Source organism: Strongyloides ratti (assembly GCF_001040885.1).
Source record: "Strongyloides ratti genome assembly S_ratti_ED321, chromosome : 2".
NCBI classification, from domain to species: domain Eukaryota; kingdom Metazoa; phylum Nematoda; class Chromadorea; order Rhabditida; family Strongyloididae; genus Strongyloides; species Strongyloides ratti.
The window spans coordinates 6,235,253-6,251,363 of NC_037308.1; the positions used below are offsets into that span (position 1 = coordinate 6,235,253).

At 23.0% G+C, this 16,111-nt stretch overlaps 6 protein-coding genes across 6 annotated transcripts; 3 read left to right on the forward strand and 3 right to left on the reverse strand.

Annotated features, from left to right (window-relative positions):
* Positions 1–674: 674 nt before the first annotated feature.
* SRAE_2000197600 (Dephospho-CoA kinase) lies at positions 675–1,346 on the forward strand (the record flags this gene model as incomplete). The annotated part of the gene is made up of 2 exons (XM_024652991.1): positions 675–711; positions 757–1,346. The coding sequence occupies 2 exons, from the start codon at positions 675–677 to the stop codon at positions 1,344–1,346; spliced, it is 627 nt and encodes a 208-aa protein (XP_024506512.1).
* A 61-nt stretch (positions 1,347–1,407) lies between these two features.
* SRAE_2000197700 (Vacuolar protein sorting-associated protein 52 homolog) lies at positions 1,408–4,813 on the reverse strand (the record flags this gene model as incomplete). The annotated part of the gene is made up of 5 exons (XM_024652992.1): positions 1,408–1,716; positions 2,024–2,295; positions 2,363–2,462; positions 3,010–4,557; positions 4,610–4,813. The coding sequence occupies 5 exons, from the start codon at positions 4,811–4,813 to the stop codon at positions 1,408–1,410; spliced, it is 2,433 nt and encodes an 810-aa protein (XP_024506513.1).
* Positions 4,814–5,100: 287 nt separating this feature from the next.
* Positions 5,101–5,611, forward strand: SRAE_2000197800 (Hypothetical protein; the record flags this gene model as incomplete). The annotated part of the gene is made up of 2 exons (XM_024652993.1): positions 5,101–5,342; positions 5,383–5,611. The coding sequence occupies 2 exons, from the start codon at positions 5,101–5,103 to the stop codon at positions 5,609–5,611; spliced, it is 471 nt and encodes a 156-aa protein (XP_024506514.1).
* A 139-nt stretch (positions 5,612–5,750) lies between these two features.
* On the reverse strand, positions 5,751–6,903 carry SRAE_2000197900 (Mitochondrial fission regulator 1 family-containing protein; the record flags this gene model as incomplete). Its single annotated transcript, XM_024652994.1, has 3 exons — positions 5,751–6,564; positions 6,605–6,720; positions 6,766–6,903. The coding sequence occupies 3 exons, from the start codon at positions 6,901–6,903 to the stop codon at positions 5,751–5,753; spliced, it is 1,068 nt and encodes a 355-aa protein (XP_024506515.1).
* A 1,942-nt stretch (positions 6,904–8,845) lies between these two features.
* Positions 8,846–10,177, forward strand: SRAE_2000198000 (Homeobox domain and Homeodomain-like and CVC domain-containing protein; the record flags this gene model as incomplete). Its single annotated transcript, XM_024652995.1, has 2 exons — positions 8,846–9,428; positions 9,582–10,177. The coding sequence occupies 2 exons, from the start codon at positions 8,846–8,848 to the stop codon at positions 10,175–10,177; spliced, it is 1,179 nt and encodes a 392-aa protein (XP_024506516.1).
* A 2,010-nt stretch (positions 10,178–12,187) lies between these two features.
* SRAE_2000198100 (Formin, FH3 domain and Formin, GTPase-binding domain and Formin, GTPase-binding and FH3 domain and Formin, FH2 domain and Armadillo-type fold domain-containing protein) lies at positions 12,188–15,839 on the reverse strand (the record flags this gene model as incomplete). Its single annotated transcript, XM_024652997.1, has 3 exons — positions 12,188–14,444; positions 14,496–14,969; positions 15,013–15,839. The coding sequence occupies 3 exons, from the start codon at positions 15,837–15,839 to the stop codon at positions 12,188–12,190; spliced, it is 3,558 nt and encodes a 1,185-aa protein (XP_024506517.1).
* Positions 15,840–16,111: the final 272 nt, after the last annotated feature.

Consider the following 16,111-nt stretch of genomic DNA (forward strand, 5'->3'; position numbering starts at 1 on the left):
CCATATTAAAGTTATTATATTATTTTGTTGCTGAAGGATGACAAAAAAAAAAAAGTTTCATATTTAAGGTAAAGCAAAAAAAAAAAAAGGAGAGAAAGAAGTGATTGGTATGGACAAGATTGAATATAGTATACAAAATTGTCTGTCAAAGTTTATATTTAAAATATTATTATAAAGGACAAAAAAAAAAAGGAACAGTTAGAGATATGGAATTTTGGAATATGTTATATAAAAAATATGTATATAGTTGTATGTATAATATTTGCCGCTACTAATAATTGTTTCAAACCATATATAAAATTTTACTTATATATAAAATTTTTTTTTTAAAACACATAATTTTAATGTATACATTTAATTAAATATTTTATAGTTATTTTTTATACTTTTTAAATAGGAATAGTATGTTTTTTTGTTTAAATTTTACTTACCTTAAAATTTGTTATCAAAAATCAATTATATTGTTATCTTCATTTAATTTAAAAATATTTAATGAGAAATCTCCGTAAAACAATAAAATTGATTGATTTCATATATAAAAAGAATATGATTATTATAAGAAAATATAAAAATATATAGTGGAGCATTTTTATTACCCTCTATATTTATTTTTCATTCAAATATTTTATACTTTCTTAACATTGCAGAATATAAACAATATTTAAAAAAAAAACATGTTTTTAGTGGGTTTGACAGGTGGAATTGCTACTGGTAAATCAACAGTATCAAAATACATGAAAAATTTTAATATTCCAGTAGTAGATGCTGATGTTATAGCAAGAGAAGTAGTCAAAAATGGTACATCAGTTCATAGAAAATTAAGAGAAACATTTGATGCATCTTTTTTTGACTCTGAAACTGGTGAATTAAATAGAGAAAAGATGGCGGAACATATCTTCAGAGACAGTGGAACAAGAAAACTCCTTAATTCTATAACACATCCGTCAATTAGAAAAAAAATTATCTGGGAAATTATTAAAGCATTTTTTAAGGGTCATCAATTTTTAATACTTGATATTCCTTTACTTTTTGAAAGTGGAATGGCAAGATTTGTTCAAAAAATTGTTGTAGTATCTTGTGATAGTGAAATTCAAGCAAATAGATTAATGAAAAGAGACAATATTACAAGAATTGAAGCTACAAACAAAATAAATGCTCAAATGCCACTTAAATTAAAAAAGGAACGTGCTAACTTTATCATTGATAATAATGGTGACATTGAAGAAACATTTGAAATGGTAGATGAATTAATTTCAAGATTACGTCAATCTTGGCTTGGTTTATTTATTAAATTAATTGTAGGGATAATTTTCATGTTTATAATATATTGTATTATTGAGATTTGAGTTAAATACTACATAAAATAATACGCTTTTTAAAATATGCAATTGATGAATTTGTAATAAATTAAAGTTTATCTTGAAAAAGTTTCTCCACTTTATTGTTCATACATAATAACTCACTAAGAGACTTATTAGACAGCTCATCTTCTGTAAAATCTTTACTTAAGATAATTCTTAAAAAATCTTCTAATGATATTTTTTGAGAAATTTCTACTGATGTATTTCTCATCCAGTCATCCGGTCCAACAGCTGATGTTAATTCACCAAAATTTGCATTGAAAAAAATTGTTTTTGTATCTTTATCAAAATAGCAATCTACAGAATTTGAATTTCTTTTAATGTCAATTTCTAACTTAACAAGTTTATTCATTTCCTAAATACAATTAGTTAAAAAAAAAAAACTATTAAAATATAAAATATTAGTTTTCGTATTATTGACGAATTAATATAATTAAAAAAATAAAATTTTAAAAAAAAAACTTTTATTTATATGCCGCATAACGTTTTGTAAATACTGAAGCTTTTAAACGCCTTTCTTCTAATAAAGTATCACCTTTATTAACATTTCCCCATTCTTTTTGAATAACAAATTTATTAAAATCAATCATAAGTATATCAAGTTGTTTAAAAATATCTAATGCTTGCATTTTTGAATTCCACCATTCATTCCAGAAACGTACCTCACCATCAACAAATATACATGGATGGTCAATTCTTGTTTCAAAAAAAACTCTAGGAGCTTTTTGTGGATAACCTTCCTCATCAAATTCAATTCTAAAAAAAAATATTCCTCCTTCATAGGGAGTACCGGGTGGTCCTATAATATAACAATTCCAATTTTTGTAATCATCAAAATTTAATGCTGCACGGTATCGTACTTCATGAAATTTTAATATAGAATTACATTCACGTATCAATCTTTCTTTTTGTGATTTAGATTGTTCAAATTCGTCTATAAATTGTAATATTAAATATTGATATAATATTAGAATAATAGTAAAAAAATAAAAATAACTCACTAACTAAGAAATATTCTGACATTTCATTGTCATAATGAGTTTGAGGAACTGTATTTAAAATTGGTCGTTTCATAGAGACTTTACCAATCCTTTTTTTTTCCTATTAATTTTAAATATTTTTTTATAATAAACAATATCAAAAAAAAAAAAAAAACGCTTTACTGAAAACTAGTTAAATGTAAAAGTTGACAAATGCTAAAGTGCTTCATTCAATGTTTCACCATAACTTCTTTTTGAGACATTACCTCTGATTATTTTATACAATCTATATGTTACATTAAAAATGTAAAAATTATAAATTTAATGTTTATATAAACTATTTTAAATATTTATTTAATATATAATAAAAAAAAAATCTAAAATATGGGTTTATATTTCTTTAATTCAATCATTATTTGGTGAATGTTTAATAAATTATTGCTATTTTTATCATTGTCAAAAGCTTTATGACTACAAATTTTTGTCAATTTCTGGTAGTATTGAATAAAATGAGAAAAAGTGAATTGAAGAATATTAGTACCATTTTTAAAATTAGAAAAACTATCTAGTATTTCTTTGTTTATTTTATCTATATTTTGTTTCCACATACTATTAAAATTATTAACTACTTTTTTTAAATTTTCTTTATTTTTCTTTAATTCCTCCACATTATCTTTACTTATTAATAATTCTGTATGTTTAACAAATGTAACAAGTTCTTGAAAGTATTCTTTTAATATTTCTTCTACATATACCTCCACACATTCTTGTCTTAAATTTTCAAATAAATCACGTTCTCTAGCATCACTACAATGTGCTTCAATTAAAACAGATGTTATCATATCATAATTATTTATAGAAAAAAATAACTTTTCTTTTGGTGAAAGTTGTGAACAATATCTAGAAATAAATAATTCTATTTCTTTTTGTTGTTTAGATAAACATTCATGTAAACGAACATCCAAACTAGGATCTGTTAATTTACCACAATATATTAGTGCTGATGTCATTTCTGCGTATCGTCGTATAACATGATGAGGTTTAATACAATCAGTTGATTGTTTTTTTTGAGTAAAATTTGTTTTGCTAAGATCATAATTTCTTAAACTTTCATTATGGTTTGACATTACTTTCTCAAATCGGGACCATATAATTTGTTCTAAACTATGCCAATAACCATCAAAACTATTAATTTCTCTTTCAATGAGTAGTTGTCTTAATTTTTTACATAAACAAATACAAATATATAATGATATTGCATCATGATTAGATTGTATTTTATCACTAAAAAATTGACTGAAATATCCAATACTTTTACCCATAACTTGACTGAAATGTTCTACTAAATTTTCTCCTGCAATCAAAAAGAAATCAGCCGAAAAAAGATATTCATAACTAGCATGATCTACTAAACTATATTGAACACTTCTAAAAATTCTTTCAAACTCTACACTTTCATTCATTTGTTGGCAGACATGTGGTACAATAATTGGTGATATAAGATCCATTGTTAGTAATGAATGCCTTCCAGCTAAACTAAAGACAGATGATTTAATTTTAGTTGGTGGTCCTTTTCCTAATGATAAAACAGATGAAATAAGACGTGGTTTAGAATCTTCAAAACCTAATAAGTCATCTTTTGTAGCTGCTTCTGTTTGAATTTTAAATAATCTTGATGTATATGTTTTAAAATAAGAATAAAACATTTTTGATACAGTATCAATGTACTCTTCCTTAATTTGTTTAGCAATTCTTTTATCATTTGCCACCAAAAATTCATAAAAATACTTATTTTTAAGTAAAGCATTTTGAATTATTTGATAATTTGATAATGGTTTTTTCATACTATTTATTTTTGTTAATATCCATTCTCTAATTTTTAATATAGCTGTATTTTTTAAATTTTCAACAACTATTTTAACTTCATTAATTGATTTAGCTTCTAAATATTCTTGAGATTTAATAAAATGTATTTGCTGTTGAAGTTGTATAAGTGATTCAATAAAAACTGGTTCATTACAGTCTGACTCCGTTATGGTTGATATTATTTTGGGAGATACAGATACTTGTTCAATAAATTTTGATAAATGATTTCTAACAGATTGTAAATTATCTAATTGTTGATTTATAGATGTAGATTCTGTTTGCAATGATTGCATATCATATCCAATTGTTCCAAGTTGAATTAGAAATGATGATAATGTATTTTCTAAAGACTAAGAATTATATAAAATATTATATAATTAAAAAAAAAATAAAAAAATTTACATCAAATATTTGATCACATTTATTTATTTCATTATGAAGTTCAACAAGACGTTCTACCTGATTAATACAATCTTCAACAACACTATTATGAATATTAGATAATTTTGTATTAATTTCTTTAGAACAATTTTCTAAATCTGTATAATGTTCTAAAAGATTAACAACATCATCATCATTATTTATATCAATACTTTCTGAAGGCATAATAATTAATATTAATCAAATAATATTTTGAACATACAAAAATAGTTTTCATATATACATCAAATAATAATATCAATGACGTTACAAAAACTAAAACTTTGTAACAGTAAAAATTTTAATCGATCTTTAGTTAAATAATCGTTGTAGGATTACCATATAAATAATAACATATTTGGTATTATAAATATAATATACAAAATAAAAATAATAATTTAAAAAATATGAAAAATAAAAATAATTATAAATAAAAAAATTAAAATTATTTCATAAATTGTTACAATTAATTAATGAATATAATAATAAATTGTGTAAATTTTTTTTTATTATTATTCTTTGTATTATGTAAATGTGATGAGGAGTACAAAGAATTTTTAACATCTTCTTCAAATTTTTTTCATAATTTATTATTTGATATTGGTTATGGAGTTAGAAAATGTATAGAAAATCAAAATTTATATCCATATGAAAGAATATTTATTGATAAGTCTGATAAAAATTATGTAAATGATATGATGACAGGATTTTTTATGTAAGTATAATATAATTATAATTTATCAAAATTTTCTTAGAATTTTTTCATTAATTATGATATGTATTTTTATCATAGGTATAATTTATGATATTATTGTTACACCAATAAGAATTGTTTTAACTTTTATGAGATGGTATAAAACTATAGTCATAGAAGAAAAAAGGCAAAAAGAAATAAAAAATAAAAGAAAAATTAATAAAGAGAAGGACAATTTAAATGAATTGAAGAAGGATAAAGTATTATATGGTCCAGAAAAAAAAGATTAATTTAAAAATAAAATATGATTAAATGGAAATTTTTAATATAATAATGAAATACTGAAATATATTTAATAATATTTTCATTATTTATATTAAAGAATAAATAATTTTAATATATACTAATTTTTTTTTAATTACATAATCATTAATCGCTCCAATCGCTTAAACTATACTCTGAGTCAGAATAATCTTCTAATTTTACATTTTTAAATTTTTCATACAATGCTTCTTCTAAAAAAGAACCAAAATTTTTTTTTTTCATTGTTGGTTCTATATGTTTTAACTTAATATTTTGTAATTCTGTAAGTAATGTGTTATTATCAAAACCAGATGTTTTTGTACGTAATGTTTTACTACAATTATTTGTCACATTACTGTTAGAATCACTAGTTGATGAATCTATTGAAATAGAAGGTAATGGTGGTGGTGTTGGTGGGTAAACATTTGGTAATGATATTAAATACTCAGAATTATTTGTTTCATCTAGTAATATGTATGAGTCACTTGAAGATGAACTTAATTTTTTATTTAATAAATTTTGTGCCATTTCTATTTGTGAAGTTTTTAATTGGCAGACAATCTCCATTTGCCTTTTTAATCTTTTTATTTCTTCTTCCATTTCTGCTATCTTATTCATTGCCTGTTCAGAGAATGTTGATGAAATGTCAGTTTGGGTCATTCTTAAATATTGTTGTTCTTCAGAATCAGCGCTTAACGAATAACTATCTGTACTTCCATATAATTCTTGTAGCAATTCTTTACTATACTTTGTTTTTCTTTTTCTCTTCTCTATTTCTTCTGTTGTTAATTTTCTTGACATTTTTTTAGAAGATAAACAAATATTTTTAATTACAACTTCATTCTCATTTGTACAATTTTCTGATCCAGAAGGATAACTTAATCTTCCTTCATTAATAGATAGAATATTTTCTGTTTCATTTGAAACAATTATTAATTTTCTGAAAATTTCTAATAATATTATTATAGACATTTACTTACATTTTATAGAAAAAACCATGAATAAAATGATAAATAGTTCTAAAAGGTTTCATTGCAAATATTCTTTTCAAATACCAAAATAAATAATTTTTTGTAACATTTTCAAAACAATTTTTCTATAACATTTTTGTAAAAAATAATTTTAATAATGAATATCTTACTATTTTATTTATCTTATATCTAATATATAATATAATTGAATCCACTCTATAAACAATTTTTTTATCTTTTTCCTTATCAATATCATTAGAGATAGTATTTTCAGATGTCTGAGGATAACAATGATCTGGTAAATTCATAATTTCGAAATAAATGATTAATTAGAATAAAAAAAAACATTATCCCAAGGTTCTAATAGTTCCCATTAAGATTGAATATTTCTTTTTAATAGATGTTAAAAATATTTCTAATGAATAAAATATATTCAAGTATATTTTAGATGTATCAATATATTTTTTAATAAAAAAATCCATCTCAATAATTACCTAAATTACTGTACTTTTTTTTATAAATTAATAAATGTTTATCAATTGATATAGTTTAATATAATAAGAAATTTTTTAATTTTATTTATAAACTATATTTGTTTTTTTTTTTATTAATATATTATCTTTTTAAAATTAATATCATAATGATATTCTTTTAAAATATATTTAAAAAAAATATATAATGTATAAAAAAAAAAAGATAGTTAAAAAATTAACTATAATTAATACTTAATTTTTTTATCTTCTTTGACCTTACAAGATCTGTTGTTTCTTTTTAATTAACTAACAAATATCAAATTAGCAACTATTGTTATTTAATTAATAAAAGTACATTGATTAAATAATAAGTGTAATAACCTGATAAGTTAAAATTATTTATTGTATTACATTCTTTCAAGGTTAGGATATTCCTTTTTTTTTAATAATTAAGTGTAATAAAATTAGTAAAGAAACATTCTCGATTACGGAAGCAACAAATTAAATAATTATTGTAATTGGAAAATTACCAACATTTTAGAGTTATAACAGTTCATATTAAGGTCTTCATATTACACAATTTTGCAGCTGAAAATCATAAGGTGAAAATAAAGTGTAATAATATTACAGGACATTGTTATTTTTTAATATTATAATAATTTTGCCATGCCATATATTTCTACACATTTTTGTTATAAAAATATATACAGTATGAAAATATTAAAAAAAAGAAATATGTATTAATATTTAAATTACAATTGTTTCTTTATTTTTACAGTATATATTAAATGTAAATAATAATTAAGGCAATTAAAGAAAACAGAATAATACTTATCAACCTCATTATTTCCCATATATTTTTGTTGGTGATTCTTAATTTAGGCAATTTGTTAAAAATAAAATTTATTCTTTTCTCAATTATTAAAGAATAAATGTTAAGAAGATAATTGCAATGCATTATTTAGATAAATCAACTTATGAACATTTTAATAACATATATGAAAATAAATATGTATTTTCATTAAAATTATGTATATGGTACTGTTAATAAATTGTTTAAACGACTTTTACTATACAAAAGTTACATTATAAATATTTTAATAATTGAGATTTTTAATTATTACTAAAACAATTGATATAAGAATAGTTAATTGCCATTCCAATATTCTCTCTATAAGTCATTTAACATCTTTTAATACATGTAATAAAATGATTTCTTTTATTAATTAAATGAATTGTAATAATAAACTTGTGAGAATATTTTAATTATCATTAGTTAAATATAATATAACATTTTCATTTATTCAAAAATAGTTTTATTTTTTTTCTTCTTATATTTAATTTTCTGTATATACCAATTATTTATATTTTATAATTTAGTTAAATTTTTAAATAAAAATAAGTTAAACAAATTGAAATATAATTCTCTACTTGTCATGTATTTTTACCGCTTCTCCAAAGTGATGAGATAGTTGTATTCAAAAAATTAACAAGAATCATTTTAAGGTTTTCTATAAAACTCCTCCTTTTTTAACAAAATGTATATCTTTAAAATTTATATATTTAATATATATATATATATATACATATATGTATATATAAACCAGCATGTAGTTTTAAATTAAAACTAATTTGAAAATAATAAAGTTCCGCCTTGATATATAGGACTTTACATCTCTTTTAGTAATACCAATGGGGGTGTACTGTAATAATATATAAGAAAGAATAAGTTGAAAGAATCTTTATTACCATTCATTATTTAAAACGATTCTTATTGATGCTTGCAACTTGCCAACCTCAACCTTCACATACTACATCATTAGCTGGTAATATTAAAAACTCCGGCAATATTATGTCGTCTACTGCTACAATATCCTCTACAACATCAACAACCTCTTCTATTAATGATGCTAATCATGTTATGATGCCACCATCAGCTATAACAACAAATGATAATTTATCTAGTGGATATTCTTTAAGTCAATTTGCTTATAATGCTGCAAAAGCTGCAGCACCATTTGCAATACATGAAATTTTAGGTTTAGCTGGTGGTATAACTAATCATATTAATAATGGAAATTCAACAAATTCATCTAATATGGTTTTAGAAAATTATTCTAACTCAAATATAAATAATTACTCTACAAATAATAATTTTTTTTCAACTACTACTAATCAACAAATTTTTGATGGAAATTTTATAAATACACATAATTTAGGAAATATGAATAATCCACATGTAATGCATGAGAATCGTCTTAATGGTACGATAAATAGTTTCATATCAAATCCATTTGAATATGGTTGTAGTGGAAATAGTAATATTAATGGAAATGTACATGGATTCAGTATGTATGATGGTAGGTGTTATTTTATATATTTTTTTTATTTCTAAATAATTTCCTTTGAATGTGTTAATAGTTGGAAATTAAATTTTATCAATGTTTTATAATATTATATTTCTTTTAACTTTAGTATAAAAAGTCCTTTTTATAATTTTCTTTTGTTTCCAGGAAATTGTAATAGAATTTATAATATGAATTCTCCCTCTTCTTCATCTTTAAGTAACCTTATGATTGAAGATATTACATCAACAACTATAAAAAATGAGATGAGAAGTAACAAAAGTTTTACCAATGATACAACATCCTCTTCTAATAGTTGTGGTGGGGTTTCAAAAAAGAAAAAACGTAGGCATAGGACTATTTTTACACAACAACAAGTTGATGAATTAGAAAAAGCATTTCAAGATGCTCATTATCCTGATGTTTATGCTCGTGAACATATATCTGCTAAAACTGATCTTCCTGAAGATAGAATTCAAGTTTGGTTTCAGAATAGGAGAGCAAAATGGAGGAAAACTGAAAAAACATGGGGAAAATCTACAATAATGGCAGAGTATGGTTTATATGGAGCAATGGTTAGACATTCTCTTCCATTACCCGAAACAATAACAAAAAGTAGTAATTCTAATATAACAGATGATATTAAAGAAAGTCCAGCTCCATGGTTATTAGGAATGCATAAAAAAAGTATTGAAGCAGCAACTCATTTAGAAAATATTCAAGGAATAGATGAGAATGATACTGATGAAGATGATGACAATTAACTAAAAAATGTATAGTTTTAATGATAATATAAAAATAAGAAAGAAAACATCTCTTTTGTATAACTAATATTTTTTTTTCTATATAAATTGCTTTTAAAATTCCCATTACAATTACATTAAAAGTTCTAAAACTGATTAAAATATATTTTGTAAACTTGGTTTTCTAATTAGGTATGGAATAGAGGGGATATCATAAATGAAGACATAAACTTTAAAATATTTTAATGTTTGTTGCAAAATGGGACTTGTTGTCTTTTTATTTGATTAGACTAAAAGTTACACAATAATAGATAATATTATCATCTTCATGTATATCTATATATATGTTAACATTTAAAAGCAACCACTAAACATTTGATTAGCACATGGAGAGAGTTTAAAAAATACTTTTTATGCCTTTTTAATGTTGATATTAAATGCCAATTTAGTGTAAACAAAGTACTCCCAATTTAGGTAATTGAAGGAAGATGAAAGAAACTTTTACGTAACTTTACCCTCTTGACCTTTCTTTTAACTATTAAAAGTTCGGAAAGATTAAATTTAACAAGCTATTATGTTTAAAACTATTAATAGGGAATTGATTAAAATTGTTACAAAATATAATCATTTTTTTCTAATATCAAAAAATTTTTTTCCATAAAAAATACATGACAAATTAATACATAAATATTATGTATACTAATGTTTTTTATTATAAAAATTATAATATTAAAATTTGATTATACCAATAATTATTATTAATATTTTTAAAGAAAAGTTTGATTTTTTTATTTTAAACTTTTAAAATTTCACACATATTAAAAACCTAGTTTTTCTTTTCTTTTCATATAATATTTAAAAGTCTTTTCCTCTTGACATTAAATTAATGTATACAACAAAAGCAAAATATTATATAATTGGATTAATCATTTATTAAAAATATTTTAATTTTTTTTTAATATTACTAGATATTTTAATATTGCCTAAACATAAAAATCAGTTTTGTAAAAATATCTTATCAAGCTATATAATTATACTATTTCTTGTTATCTTTTTTTTTCAAAACACGATTAAGAATAATTTTTAAAAGTTTATATGTAATGATAAATAGAATCAGTGAAAAATAAAGTATTAAATTTTATTATTACAGTAAATTAATTCATGTAAATAATTTTTGTTTTCTAAAGTATTATTTGAAGTTGTCTAAATTTTGTCTAGTTAATATTTATTATATCCTAGAGATATTTTAATTTATTAATTACAATTTATCTTTAAATATCAGTAATACATATATAGTTTAATAAATTATTAATAGAGAATTATATGTTACATTGCCACAGTAGATTTTTTTATAAAAAAAAAATTAGCCATTGAAAACATAAAATCGTTTGAGTAAATATTATAATTTGATAAAATCATGAAATCAAAATAGAAAAAAATTACTTTTAAAGATTTAAGTTTTTCTAAGTCCGAAAATGTTTTTCGATAAAAATGAAATTAACATTTAAACGCATTATCCTTTCAGTTAATTTAGTTTAACATTTTGTCATAGATTAAAAGTTGAATTTTTTAAACGTTTGTATTTTTAACTAGAAACTTTTTATCATACCTATCAAAATTTAATTCTAAGTTATTTTCTAATAATTTTTTTGTTTATTTTAGTTTTGTTAATACTTAAAAGTTATGAAAAACTTTTTAAACAAGTATTTTACTATTGATATTTTTACTAAAAAAATTAAAATTTATTTGCTTTTTGTAAAAAAAAACTTTTAAGAAATTTTATGAAAAAAATAATATCACATTTTGAAACTTAATTTTGAATCAAAAAATTCTCATCTGTTCTTTACATCAATATTTACATTATTCTTGAATGAAAAAAATATAAAAATTTATGGTAACTGGTTACAGTAATTAAGGTGTATTGTAGTATGATAATTATTAAATAAAACATATGTACATATATATATATATTATAAAAATAAATAAAGATGGTATAAATTTCTGGAATATATAACAATCCAATATTTTTTTTTACAATTCATTTAATCGCGACAATAATTTTTTAGCGGTTGTCACAGGTTCAATATTTTCATTGATTTGATTTGTTAATGTTGTAGAAGATTTTTCACAATCATTTGATACTTCTTTAAATTTTTCTAATGCTTCACCAGCTAATTTTCTAGCTAAAACATCACCTTCACCACTTGAATTTTTATTAACTTGTTTACAATTTCTATATACACGTGCTCGAGTATTTTCTTCAGATAAAGGTGCTTTACTTTTTGACAAATGTCTTTCTCTGTGTCTTCTTGGACTTCTGACAACTTTATATGATGCCAAATTATTAAGATGATTTTCTATTTCATCCATAATTCCTACAGACTTTTGATTTGTCTTGAGAACGAAACATTTCTCTTCACTGGTGTTTGGAAGTTTCCTAGATTTTTGTGTAGATATATTAGTATTAACAACTTTCTTCTTTTCTGCTTTTTGAAGATTTTCTTTTTCTTTAATTTCATTATACGCTTGTTCATATAAACCTTTAAATTTTAATAAATCATCAAAAAATTCAGACATTGGATATGTTTTAGGATCATAACTAAAATAGTCAACAACTTTCTTCCATTTAGAATCCATTTTTAAAGTCATCTTATCTAATATAGTTTCAGTTGTTGTAGCTTTGTCAAGAAAAGTTGGCATAACTTGTTTAAATTTATCTTTCTTTTCATTAAAAGTTTGATAGTTTGAAAGGTAATTAGATAGTTTTTTAACATTTTGTTTAAACATCTGAATATTTATCATCATTTCGTCATAAGATATTTTAGAAGCTGTAGCAAGGTGTATAAAATCATTTCTAGGAAAATTAATTAAGCTACCATAAGATGATGCTTCAAAAATTTTAATTAATGTATGTAGTAATGTTTCGTTTTGATCAATTGATTTAGTATCTGCCAATTTTGATAATGCATTCATTTTATAAGCAAATACATTTACAAAATTTTTGTTTGATTGTCCCATATAATTTATAGTAAAAAGTACTAATTCTAACCAAGCTTTAAATCCTTTAGATTCATAAATATTATCAAGGCAATCTGTTATTGTTGAAACTTGTCCTTTCAATTCGTCTGTAACAGATTTAAAATTTGCCCTAAATGCTAGCAAATCAAGTCTTAAAGGTAAAGCTGGTATTTTTGATAGGGATGCCACAAATGCTTCACCAGCCGGAAGTGAGTTATATTCCTTCTCCGGTATCTCCTTCAATTGATTCATAATTTCAGGTGGGGGTAAAGCTGATTTCAATTCAACTAGAATGTCACCGTTTAACTCTTTATCATCAATACTTGTTATAATTTCAAACCACTTTTGAGCTGTCATTTTACTGGATCCATAAAAAATTGAAACACGTTGTAAAATTTTGTCATCTGTTATTACTTTAGCAATTTTTGCCTTTCTTTTTAATGTACCAATATCTCCATATATTGTATCTTTATTAGAACTTTTATTCATATTTGATTCAAAATTGTCATTTAAAAATTTTAGAATATTTTCTTTTTCCCATTTATCCTCTACTGTTTCAGTCCAAAATGATTCTTTGTTAATATTTACTGGCTTTATAATTGAACTTTGGATCTGTACTTTTTTTAAGGTTTTCTTTGTATTATACTTTTTCTTTTCCTTCAAAAATTCAGGAAGTTTTGGACCAGTATTTCCAATTACTAATGGTGGTCCCATTCCTTTTTTACCTGATAATAAAGGAGGACATGGAGGTCCACCAGATTTATTTGGTGGTGGTAATGGAGGTGGTGGAGGTCCACCTCCTTTTACTTTTGAATTAAGTAATGGTGGAGGTGGCGGAGGTGGAGGTGGACCGATAGTACTTTTATTTGTTGATAAAGGTGGGGGTCCTTTTGGTGATAACGGAATATTGGAGGAAGTTACTTTTGATTCAAAAATTTCTTTTGGTGGTTGTAAATTACAAGTTGTCTCTTCAGGTAAAGGTTTTGTTGGATCATTAATATGTTCTCTCAGTAAGGAACATTCTTTTTTATATTCTTCAATTTTCTTATAATATTCTGATTGCATAATTTCAGCCTCCTCTTTTTCTGCAACTATTTTTTTTAATTTTTTTGTTATAAATTCATCAGAATCACCATATTTTCCATCTAATGTTGCGAGAACATTATTGAAAAATTCCTTATCAGTTTTTTCAAACCAATTGTTATCAAAAGGTGAGTAATCATTAAATAATTCAGACATGATACCATCAAGAAGTACTAGATAACTTTTTCTAAAAACAATATTTTTAAATTCATTTAAATATTAAAAAGTTGAAACTTACCTACAATGATTATCATCTGGTACAAATAGAAAATGATGGAGAACATTGTTTAAAATTCCACTGTAAGGAGAATTTTTATAATAACCCATAATAGCTGTAATAGTGTCATCAATAGTTTCATAATTTTGTGAAGCAATATCTAATTTAGAACATAATTCATTATGATCAGTATCTCGCTCTTGAAGAAATTGATCCAAACAATTACTCATCTTACTATCATTTACAGAATATTCTTGTAAAATGGGAATTAATTTAGAAAATCCACAAGAATAAAGTTTCATACGATATTTAATTCTCATCATCCATCCACCATCTACATCTTTGGGAATACGTGACAGAAGAACGTTAATAAGTGTTAGTCCTTGAATACAACATTCTTTTCCGCTAAATTTCATTAATTCTATTATTATTAAAAATGGTTCTGTTTTATAAGATTGTGTAAATTTTATCATATCTTTTGTTATCAGTTCAAAACTAAAATCATATTAAGAAAAAGTAAATTACATTATAAACTCACCCAGATTGTTCTGATGGTTCATACTCAACAGTTGAATTATCAAAAAATGCAATACTCGAGAGAAGACGAAATACACTACAATTTAAAGATTCAAAAGCATTCATACTTCTTTTATCAAAATGACAAATCTCATTTTCTAATGCTTGAAGAATTTCTAGTAGTGTATAAGCAACATTAGAATGTCTTTTCATACAACATCTAATACCAGGCCATGTATTAGCAATACTTCTAATACAATTTATTATATTAACTGTAATATCCAAAAATAATGCAAATGATTTATGACGCATTTTTTCATTATTATGAAATCCTTTATTTTCTCCATTTAATGCATCATTTTGATATAAACTTATTAATTTATTTGCCATTTTACATAATAATCCTACACCACCAATTTGGCAAAATTCATCTATCCAATAAACAGAAAAACTACTCAATGATATTTTTAAACTTTTAATAACTTCTTGAATTTCATCGCCATTCTGGTGCTGAAAAGCATTTATAATAGATTTGGCAAAATATTGTGGTTGTTGATTAGGTGGAACAGCATTATCTCTTTTTTGATTTTGTTCTAACATATGTTGTTTTTTTTCTATTGGCATTTTTTTCATTTCCTCAGCTTTTTCACCTTTAATATTCATGTTTTCTAAAAACTTTTGAAATAATGGTTCAATTTCAGCAGCAGTCATTTCTGTATAACGTCTAAAAAATGTAGAATCAACTGAATTAATAGTAGAGTATCGTGATAAAGATGGAATACTTGAATTGATACTACTACCACTATATGTACTTGTTCCACTTGGGGATGCTCGCCCTTTTGATCTCATAATATTCTATTGTCTAAAAATGTATTATTATTTAATTAAATCATAAAAACGGTATTGTTTTGATTTGGAATAATGTTCGCAAATTAAGTTTTTAAATTGCCAACAGCGATAAATGTAGTTCATTTAAATATGGTACAATGTATAAATGTCAAGGAAAAATAATCGACATGTTATTATTTATCACTTTGATAACAAAAAGTGAAATAACAAAAATAAAAGAAGATTAAAATAATTATTTTATAGTGAAAACAATTAATCATCAGTAAAAGGGA